Below are 11,145 nucleotides of genomic sequence, written 5' to 3'. Positions count from 1 at the left end.
GTCTCCAAAACAGAAAATTTCCTTTGGAGATTATTTAAAAAGATTTTCCCATAAGCAGTAATATTTTAAGCAGTTTCCTTTTTGATATTTATGATTAGATTATGATCTAAAGATGTCTTAAAACATGTTCATTGTTCCTCCAAATTTGGGAAACTGCCATAGATGTGACGTGCAAGGGCAACAAATGCCACAGCATTCATACAAGGCTTGATGAAGTATCCTCGTTTTTTATTTGCAAGCTCAAGAACTGCTTAAGGAATGTTAGTGAGCAGAAAAGTGGTGAAGAGTTCTTGTGCTACCTCCAGAACCAGAATTCACACTTTTTTCTCCTTTCCTAACTTATTTCTTCCTTTTCATATCTTAGTCCCAGTTTGGGAAACTCTAAAGTGAGGAAACCTTGGCTCCTTCTGATCTTCATTTAGCACTGAAATGGGAGAATAGAATATTGCTTTTGTTTGGGTTTGGTTGAGTTTGCCCTAGTCAAGTGAAGTTTGCCTTCCCTTTTAGTTCTTTGGTATATAATCCTTTGTAAACTGTATCAGCCAAGGAAAGGCTGATAAACTGGAATTTCAATAGATACTGGCTGTGCTACATTTTTTTATGAGATACTAAACCCCAATTCCTTTAGTAGGTCCTACATACAGAGTTTGTGAAAGTCTTAGCTAGAGTCTTGGAGAAACTAACAGTTGTGTATCAACTACATAAATCAAAAATTTCTCCAGACTTTGTGTATCATCCAGAAAAAGTACTCTTGTGGGAAGTTACAGCGAAGAAAAAAAGCTAGAAAGAGCAGAAAGTGGGGAAAGAAATTGTGTTTCTGTCATAATGACATGGGCACTAACACAAGCTGTTTCCACTACTACCACCAGCTGTAAAGAAGATTCCTCTCTTTTCCACAGTTTCCTTTTTTTTTTCTGGTCTGCCACATTGAAGACACTGCAGAAACTTTTCAAATTTACAGAAATTTGGCATAAAATGATAATTCAAAACTGGGACATGTTCAAGGTATGAGGAGAAAACTATACAATTAAATTAAACTTCTCTATAATACTTAAATTACTCTACAATACTTAAATTACTCACATTCCTATAATGTTTTTCAGTTTGAAACTCTGCTTACTTTATATGCTACACACTCTAGGAATTTGTGTACTTGTTGTTTCCTTTAATTTTCTAAAATTAAAGAAGTCAGCGCTGTGACTTTCTAACAATGCTGAGATCTTATGAGAGTTATTTGTATCTCATGCCTTCCTGAACTGGAGTTAGAAGCCAGGCCTTCCTGTTTGTACAAATGAGAGAGATCATCTGGAATATTTTTACCAAGGAGAAGGAATTTCTAGAGTAAGAGAGAGTGGAATTTCACCAGTGTGAAAGCCACACGAACAATTTCACAGTGACTGCAACCTCTCTCACATGACAGACATCCATCCATGTAAACATACTGTACTTCAGAATAGTGTTCACTCTGGAGTATCACCCTTTGGAAGGTGTCTGTCTGGATGCATCCTTATAATCATGGCCAATGGCATCTGAGGTGTGCCAGCTTTATTCACAAGAAAAGGCTCCAGGTTCCAATGTCTACAAAGCATGGCTAAAGAAGCTGGATGCAATATAGAGGGTGGGAGAGGGTAGAAAGAAAGTGAAGGATTTCAGGAATATCACAAGGACATATTTCTGTGATGACACTACAAGCGTAACTTTTCTTATAAGGTGTTTTATAAGATAAGGAAGGCTTCTTAAAGTGGAGACTCTTTCAATAAGGACTACAGATGCTGAACAATATATACATTGATTTTTTTTCTATTCCTTATCAGCTATGAAACTGAGATGCTGTTACTTGAATCAGCACTCGTGAAGTGATAAAGGAATTAGAAGTGTTGCACCACAGCACCTCTCAGTTGGTATGAGGACAGAAAAGAAGCAAACCATTCCGCTGCCTGTGAAAGAAGAACCTGGCATGGATGAGGAATAAACTGCTGTCACTTGCAGTCGATTCCAAACAGTGCACTTTAGAAGATGGGAGAGTGCATGGCCAAGCTAACAAGACTTTGGTCAGTTTACTGGTGGCCCTTTGCAAGCAGCAGTCAGCAGAAAATTTCTCCAGTTTTATTTTGTGGGTACCTGAGGGCACTGGCCATATTCAAGCACCGAAGAGCTCACTGCAAAAGGTATCACAGAAAATTTGTTGCAACCCATCAAAATCTGGTTTCTGAGAATAGGCAGTAAGAGAGATTTGTGTTCCTCCTGAATCATCCCTTTTCAATAGACGTACTGTGGTTTACAAACTTAATTCCACTGTGCAAGTAGATGCCCACAACTAAGTAGAGCCCTGTTAACTGAAGGGGCTACAGGTCCAGTTAAAGGAACCAGTCCTCATGGAAGATTAGTGTTACATGGAAGATAACATTTAAGGGACACATCATTGTGGAAGATTAGCATCACCCAACATCAGAATCAGTAGAAAAATGTAGGAGGAAAGGAAACTAATGCTCTGTGTAATACCTTGCATGCAAGCACTGATGAACATCGTTATGAGTGCTTACAGTAACTATATTCTGGTTTATTATAGATGACCCAATAGAAATCATATCAAACTGCTTTTCCTGTTTTTGTGTTATGCAAAACTTTATGTTTTATGTATTTATTTGAGAGAAAAAAACACTGTCATTTTTAATATTTCCTTAATTACAGGAGGGAATGTAGAGTTAAAGAGGACTGAAAAATTCCTTGCCGTTCATTATTTTATTTATTGAGACAGCCTGCTCCCCTGCTGATGTAAACTGGGAATAACAGCACGACTGTATTCCTTTGAGAGGGAAACCTGGGGGCCACCACCCCTGGCTAAACAGAGAGGAGCCTGAAGCCAGGAGAGCTGAGCATTCCTGAGCTCAGCTGGGGATGCCCGTACAGCAAACACATCCCCGCGCCGGCCGAGCTCCTCTCCCGCCGCCCTCACGGAGCCCTCACGGCGGCCGCCACGGCAGCAACGCCACCGCGCCCGCCCGGGCCGCGGGCGGCCCACGCGGCTTCTCGCGATGTTTCCAGGGCCCGGCGAGACTCGGCGGCGGCGGCGCCGCGGTTGCCAAGGGCCGCGGCCGGCCAAGGTGAATCCCGCGGGCCGGGCAGCGGCGCGGGCTGCGGGCAGGGAGCCGGCCCGGGGCTGGCCGGGACTGGGAATGCGGGGCTCCCGGGGCACGGGGGAGCGTGGCGGAGCTGAGCGGGTGGGAGGGGCGAGCGCATCCGAGGTGCCCGGGCAGAGGTCGCCCGCGCTGTCAGCGATAGCTGAGGGAAGCGCCTGAGCAGGGGTAGCATCTCCCGACGCTTGCGAAGAGAACGGCGGCTCTCCTCGTGCGTGGCTTGTCCCAGGAATGCTGGTTGCTGGCCAGCCCTGGTGCGCAGCCGAAGGACGGGGGTAAAGCGCCAGAAGGGGCAGGGATTCTCGCACTGCTCGCGTTCTGGGGGCTGCTCTCCTCGGTTTGTTGCTAAAATTGCTTCCCTGTCCAGGCGGAGGCTTGTGTATGGATAAATGCTGGCAAAAACGGGCCGCTTCTGAATCGTTGCCTGAGTTGTGGGACAGGATTTGCATTTGGGATAGTGCCGGGACCTTGAAAAGAGTGCCCAAACAGGGCTTTGGGTAAAGCTGTAATTTAGGGAGAAAACGACCATTTTAATGTTGCCTGGAAGCTGAATGGGGGATATGCCTGCTGGGCAAATAACCCCCAAAGCAACAACCACCAAATAACCCAAGCACAACAAAACACAGACTTTCACTAATAAAGTGTAAGATACGTATCTTTGTTAGTGGTTGCATAAGCCAGGTTAGACTTTTCAAGGCAAACTGGAGGTGAAGCTGCAATATTCTCATGATTTCTCTCTGAATAACCTGAGCAGGGCTTTGCATTGACTGCCGGCCAGTGTCTGGATACCTTGCATTTCTAAAAATGCCTATTTATACCAAAATACTTGGTGATTTTTTTTCTTCTCCCCCAGGGAATTAGGATATTGTCTGATGTTTATATAGACCTAAAAGAGCATTGACTATAAGTATCTTGAGATTCTATAAGAAAAAGACAGCTGCAAATCAGTGAGTTAAGATTATTGCAAGGGATTTGGGGTGTTTTGTCTGTTTGCTCTGAGTTTTAGTTTAATGAAATTTCTGGTAACATGACTGAGTTAATGTTGAATTATGATCAAAGTGGTCAGCTTTACTTACCACAGAAAAGTGCTATGTTGAGGAACTCAGCTGGTGCTATACTGCTGCTTTTTTATTTTATTTTTTGTTTCTGCTTGATACTATTTGATACTTCAGCAGTAATTTACTATGTTGTCTCTTCCAAGTGTGTGTGTATAGTTTATTCACAGGTGCTTAGAGGGTCTTTAATTTTTAATTCAAAGAAGTCAAATATCTCTAAGTAATTTTTCCTTAAATAGGCTAGAAATGTCTAAGCTAAAACTGCCTCTGAGGTTTGAATGTATTCCATGGCATATATAAAGATTTTTAAGCCATTTACTAATCAAGATCAAAAATGAGCTGGTGTATTTTTTTTTCAGCCTTTGAAAATTTAACTGATGTCTATCTCCTGGACTTGACAGATGTTTCCAGTTTCTCACTGCTTCTTCTCCTCCTAGTTTTTCCCAGCAGTTTCCATTTAATTTAACAAGACTCTGTCAGGTCACTGCTGTTGATTAGCACAGGGCAATTAAACTGTTCTGATAATTCCATCTGGCCCTTGGAAAAGCTGGCAGTACTTTCAGTCATGGGCACAGCAATAGCTCTGAGCAGGGGGATTCCAAGGTCAAAACTGGGTAGTAATAGTGGGTGAGAAGCAGGTGAAAAACTATTTATAAAGTTTTCTTATCAAGATACAGTCATTACATCTGTAAAACTTTCCCTCCTTTTTTTTTTTTTAGCTTACTATGTGGTCTTGTGCCTCTGTGATGGCCAAGTACAAATAGGAATATTCATGGTTTTTTTAATGTATAGTATATCTCCTTTTTGAACATTGTGCTACAATATCAGGAGTTTTAGTGAAACTGAGTTGATTGATTTGTTTTCAATTTGTCTGAAGATAAGCTCTATCAAATATTTCCTGTCTGTGATTGTGTCTTTTGATAGAAAATCCTGTTGATAACAGTAAAAAAGTGGCAATTTAAGGGATTTAAGGCTTTTCTTAGCATCCTGAGGAAAAACAAAACAATGAGTTTCTTTTCCTTCTATTTGTTTTCTACAGATGTCTCACTTTACAAGTGAAGATGAAGCTCTATTACAATCTATGCTTAGACAGTTGCTGCTGAGTGTGAAGGAAAAAATCACTGGAGCCCCATCAGTAGAATGTGCAGAAGAAATTCTCCTGCATTTGGAGGAAACGGATGAGAATTTTCACAAGTAAAGATAATTTTTTTTGCTATTTTTAATCTTTGGAAGAAGTTGGTATGTGTTAAGCTGTATTATTCCTGGGAAATGTCTACACTTTATATTGCTTTGTAAATGTGTGTATACTTGTACATTTATAGATATTTCTGCCACTAATCAACTCTCAGATGATGCTAATTTAAAGAATAAAATTGATGTTGTCATTTTCTTGGTTTGCTTTTTTCTCCATCCACTCTTACTAATATATTTTTTTTACTGTAGTAGTAATTCATTAACTGTTTGTGAAAGAGGAATTTACAAAGCTCTGGTGCATGTGCACACATAATGTACTAAATGCACATGTGAAAAGGCGCTAGAAGGAGTAATCACTGAGACTCTCAGTATATTTGACACCTGCTAGACATCACAGTCTTGTTTTTCAAAATAGAGTACTTTTTCAGAGGGCTATTTGGCTTCCATTTGGTTCTCTCTGGCCTATATTACTGAAAATGTCTATCTTATCAATCTATTCAAATCATTATTTTAATTTATTTTTTAAGTAAAACAAATGTATCACCATCACACAGCTGTTAAATCAGATTTGACAGTGTGACCTCACTTACATGCAGTCTAGATTTTCAGATCCCACACTCCTCTTTCCTTTCCATGATGTTATAACTTGATTATTTTTTTACTACATGGGAGATTTTTAGTACATATTTTATGGGAAGCCAAGAGAATATCAAGCTGAAATGACTTGAATACATTTTAATAAGAAACAGATCTCTTTCTTCTGAGAAAGCTGCTTCCCTATAATTTTTTTTCAGAACTGGCACTATTTACATTCTCTTAAATTTACCTAGGTATTAGCATTCCTTTGTCAGTAGTAGGAGTTAGGTAAAAGTAAATAAGTGAAATAGAACTAGGGTTTATCTAAAATTTCACTGCAGTTTTAAAATCTTGATGCTTGCATGTGTTTTGAAGATTCTTTAAAAGGTATTTTAGCTCAGTTTTAGTTTTTGTTACAAATTGTATTGGATTACACTGTTGCTTGTACTCTTGTGAATTTTGAGTAGTAGGTTGCTGGGTGACAAGCATGAGAGTAAAAGAATTTGGTTGTAAACATATCAAAGTTGAAAGACATGTAATTCCGAAAGAAAAACATTTAAGAGAAGATTATCTACAATAAATCTCAAACAAAAAAAAAATTGAAATTATTTTTGTCATTTTTTTCTAAGAACCTAATAGAATAGCCAGGGTGAGGGAGCAGAGTATGTAAATGGTTGAAGCAATGCCTGTGTAGCTTTTCCTTTTACATCCATTACTCTTTATTTTATTTTAGAAAATTTGTGATCCTATATATTTTATTTTCATGAGAACAGTTTTAATTTACATTTAATGGAAAATCAAGTGATCTTAAAATTCAGAACATGAGGATTACTGTCTGGTGCTGCAATATTTCTGGAGGTATTCTTGTCTTGTTTGTGACCCACGGCAATAGAGAATGGTTTTCATGGAAAGTCAGAGAGGTCATATGGTCATTTATAAGTGAGATCATTAATAAAATTTCTCCTTGACCTATCAATTGAGATAGCAAGGTCTATTATTAGTAGTGTGTGCTTTTGGACTGTCCAGTGCTCTAGTTCAGCTCAGCATTTTCAGCAGTACTGTGTCTGCCTGCCTCATGCTTATTTGCAGGCAGTAATTTTACCAGATTTAGAGGCCTTACTTTACACTTTGTTCCCACTTTGATGTAGAAAAGACAGAAATCCAGGATCCTCAGAAAGCTAATAAAAAGGAAAATTGAATCAAGTACAAAACTTCTGTGCAGTAGTAGACATCAGAATTTTAAACTACATAATTAGCATGTTTTCTGTTACATTAGAGGCATTTTTAACACCACCCCAAGTGTGATACCTTTGTAAATCCTACCAGATCAGTCTGAATTGATTCTGTTTGTGAAGAAGTAATGCTGTCATTGCTGAAACATATAATTGTTACAAAACATGTCTAAGATGGAAGAATAATGCAGAAGGTGAAGACTAAAGTAGTGGTGTGAATAGTGATGTGGTTACTGTGTATTTCAGAGTGAAGGAGTCACTGCAAAAACATACAGCCTGGAAGTGTTGCCCTTATAAAACAAAGGGGGGAGACAGTTTCATGAAAGCTTTAATGCAGTGGAGAGTTGTGTGCAATTTCACTAATGAACACAGAAATAAATACGTTTTGCATCCTTCTTGAGCTGTATTTCTGTTACTTTCACTGAGAGCAAGAATGGAAAGGTAGGGGAAAAGAAATATACTGACCTTATGGAACCTGAAGTAGGCAATCCACTGAGGAGGTATCTATCATGATACAATTTTGTGTGCTTTTTTTGTTTGTTTTTGGGGTTTTTTATCCAAGTTAGTGTGAAGTAGTTGCACATCTACTTTTGATACAAATCAGATTAAATTATGCATCTGCTCTTACTATATGATTACTCTTTTGTGTGTTTCTGTTTGCCTTGCCCTTTATGTAAATCACAAAACTATCCAAAAATGAAAACTGATTTATTCTGAGCAGTACTCTTTAGCAATTTCTATAGCTAATAAAAAGTTGGAGGACCCAGGGAGAGTCTTTAGTTTGAGATCTCCCTCTGATTATTCTATTCTTTCAGCAAGTGTCTGTGGGTATCTGATCATAAGATTGCATAGTAGTGAATCCTTGAATTTGATATGTTTTTGTATTCACAGGCAGCTCTTTTGTCAGTTTGACTAACATCTGTGTATTTTCATGGCACATAGAGTTTCATAGGCCATAGGTGTTCTCATATGTTCTAATTTATAAACTGTGTTTTCTGTGTATCTTCTAATTTTGTATGCATAATGCATAAATAATATTAGGAGACAGTTTATACTCCAAGACATGATCAGAGTGCTATAAGGAATGTTTCTTTTGGAATTTGAAATTTCTTGATACTTTGTTTCTTTTCTTAATATTTGAACTTTTGTCTGAGTGGATTTCTACTTTTAGAAGAAGCACAAAGTGAAATTGTGCTATTTGATAAACTAACTATTGGTTTGTTTCTTCTATTTGATATTGTTTCTTCTTACAATATGCTGATAATCAATGACCATATTGAAGAAAATCAAACTGTAATGTGTTATTTTACACTCCTGAAATTTATTTCTATGCAAGTCATAAACTCTTTCCTCCGGGTAACAGATCTGCTGGGAGAGAAGATAGTGGTTGTTGATATAATGTTGAAAACGTTTCATGGTGAATTAAAGGAGATATTACATTTTAATTTTGCATAATTCTTGCAGCTATGAGTTTGTGAAATATCTCAGACAATACATAAAAAATACAGTGGGACCTGTGATTGAAGAAGAAACAGAAAAATGTACCTCTGCTGAAAATCAGAGTGAAATGTCTGGCTATGACACTCTTGTCCAACATCTTACTAAGAAAGCCCGTGAATCAAAAGAGTGAGTATATACCTGTAATTCACGTCTCTATTTCTTCTTTGTCTTAGTCTTCCTTTCACTTTTCTGTAACATATTTTGAAAAAATAAGATCTGAACCAATAAAAATTCTGAACCTGTAACCAAATTCAGTGCTAAGAAATTCATATATAGCTGCCCTACATTGCAATTTGTCGTGCTTTGTCTCACACTGGAATTAAGGTTGTGAACAATTACATAAAATGATAGGTAGAAAATATGTGAAATTTTTGAGTTATTTAGGATTTTAGCATCAGCAGTTATTTTAATGTGTTGCAAAATAAGAAAATAGGGAAATAAATGTTAGGATGACTTTTTCAGATTGTTGAAATATGCTGTTTGCATTATTTTGTTTCAAGGATCAGGACCTTAGGGTTTTGTGCCTGTTCAAATTGGTAGAAGAAACTCCAGTGAGCTAAATATGTATCTTATATTTTTAATTTGACATGTAGGAGGGTATTAAAGCACAGTATGATAATTTGTATCTTTGATGACTGTAAAATAAATAATTGTAGCATTAATATAAAAAAAATTGAAATAAAATATCAGCATTTTACAACAGGAAGCTTCTTTGAAGCATTTTTTTATTTTGAATTGCTTCCTTGTGGATATTATTTTTCAATTTATGGAAATTAGAAAAACCCTGGTTTTGTTGAAAGAAAATTATTTTGTGTGCATATCCTGTACTCAAGATCTTGAATCAGGATGATGTGTTCATGTCTATTGGTTCTGCTTGAAGTTTATAGCAACAGTAAAATTGGATGATGAACTATGAGAAATAAACAGTAACAAGGATGAAAGCTGGCCTGTTTTTTCAGGGACATATCCTCCTGTCCCTGAAAAGGAGGGTCCCTCTCTTCTAAAAAGGAGGCTTTTTGGTGGATTCATGTTGTTCTTTCTTGAGAACATCCAAAAATAGAATTATGATAGTGGTATTTCATTGAATATTTCTGGAAAAAAGGAGTTTTTATTGTAATTTTAGAATATCATTAACTGAAACACATCAGGTACATTTATGTTTCCTTGGATTTGGTATTCATTAATTGCTGTAAATTCAGTGAGTTCAAGTCAAATTAGCATTATGTCATTTTCAGTTATTCATGATGTAGCAATTTCTTTTTCTTATTTTTTACATAGTGATTTTTATGCTCTTATATATTAAAATAATCTTTACTTTTAAGATACAGAGAAATGATATATGCCTTGAAGAATGTCATGATGGCTGTGGTGGAATCTTTGATTAACAAGTTTGAAGAAGATCGGATGCATGATAAGGAGCTGGCTAGTAAAGCAAAGGAAGAACATCAGAGTGGCTGTTACACAGACAACTGTTCTGACAGTGACTCCTCCTTCAACCAAGTACAATGGGGTTTTTCTCTGTGTTATGAAATAATCATGATACTGCAAAATTGTTAAGCTTCTGTCAATGGAGTGGCCTTAGAGGAAGACTATTTTTCCCCATCTTTGTTGTATCTTAAACCCAAATAATTTGCTTTTCTTTCAGTTTTAAGTACTAAGCTTATATTAGCTACTATAGGCATCACATGCTAGATGAGATCAGTATGATGCCTATATGCTCCAAAGTACCTATCCAAGTATGGTATAGGAAGATAAAGTCAGTACATCATCTAACTTTTATGATTTTACTTTAGAAGCCAAATAACATGCAGTTCATTTCCAGGCTACTGAGCTATGCTACATTTCTTGCTGTATGAATTATTATAAGGGATTTATTGAAGATAGAGAAAACGTTGAAGTAAAGCCAACAAAATATGCCATAGTAATTTCATTATCTTAAGTTTAACTTTGGGCAAATAGCAGAAAACATTTGGAATGTTGACTTTATAGTAAAATTAGTGTAAATGTTGAAGTCTTAATTATTAAAAGTAAATTAGGTATCAGAAAGACTGATGATTTTAATCTTCTGGTGTTCAGTTTAATAAAATATGCTAATCATCATTTTATAATGTGTATTACAGAGTTATGCATTCATGAGTCAAGAACAATTGCAGCTGCTCACAGAAAGGCTTGACCCTAGTCAGCCCAAGGAAGTAAGTTTAAAAGGAGAGATGAAATGTTAATACATATGAATGTTTATGGCATACTGGGGAGTAGCTTGTATGTACGTAAAAGTACATATGTACCTAAGTGGAAACTTATCTTTGTTGGTTCATCTATCTTACCTTTAGTGCAGAAGCTACTCTGCTGTGCAGTTACTTCATTGTTTGTAACTGTGTGGTTCAAAAACTAGTGTTGCAGCAAGTATCTTTTATTTCTTTTTAGAGATTTATGTGCTATAGATTGGCATTT

General features: G+C 37.0%; 1 protein-coding gene across 15 annotated transcripts in view; it reads left to right on the top strand.

The window, feature by feature from the left end:
• The first annotated feature begins 2,777 nt into the window (after positions 1 to 2,777).
• TBC1D32 (TBC1 domain family member 32) overlaps positions 2,778 to 11,145 on the top strand; it is a 73,477-nt gene continuing 65,109 nt past the window's right edge. For 4 of the 15 annotated variants that reach the window (XR_015283150.1, XR_015283151.1, XM_086876899.1 and 1 more), the window contains exons 1-5: positions 2,778 to 3,104; positions 5,232 to 5,386; positions 8,659 to 8,820; positions 10,017 to 10,194; positions 10,815 to 10,886. Coding sequence is in view for 11 of the 15 variants with exons in the window: in XM_086876899.1 (XP_086733025.1) it covers positions 3,036 to 3,104; positions 5,232 to 5,386; positions 8,659 to 8,820; positions 10,017 to 10,194; positions 10,815 to 10,886 (636 nt within the window). In the remaining 4 variants the exon portion in view is untranslated. Of the gene's footprint in view, positions 3,781 to 3,990; positions 4,085 to 4,691; positions 4,831 to 5,231; positions 5,387 to 8,658; positions 8,821 to 10,016; positions 10,195 to 10,814; positions 10,887 to 11,145 lie in introns of those variants that run through there. The other 11 variants (XR_015283153.1, XM_086876901.1, XM_086876904.1 and 8 more) reach the window with 7 other exon arrangements.

This window comes from Cyanistes caeruleus, chromosome 2 (genome assembly GCF_971803275.1).
Source record: "Cyanistes caeruleus chromosome 2, bCyaCae1.hap1.1, whole genome shotgun sequence".
Classification (NCBI taxonomy): Eukaryota; Metazoa; Chordata; class Aves; order Passeriformes; family Paridae; genus Cyanistes; species Cyanistes caeruleus.
The sequence above is the reverse complement of the archived record's forward strand: the minus strand, read 5'-3'. Positions and strand labels throughout refer to the sequence as shown.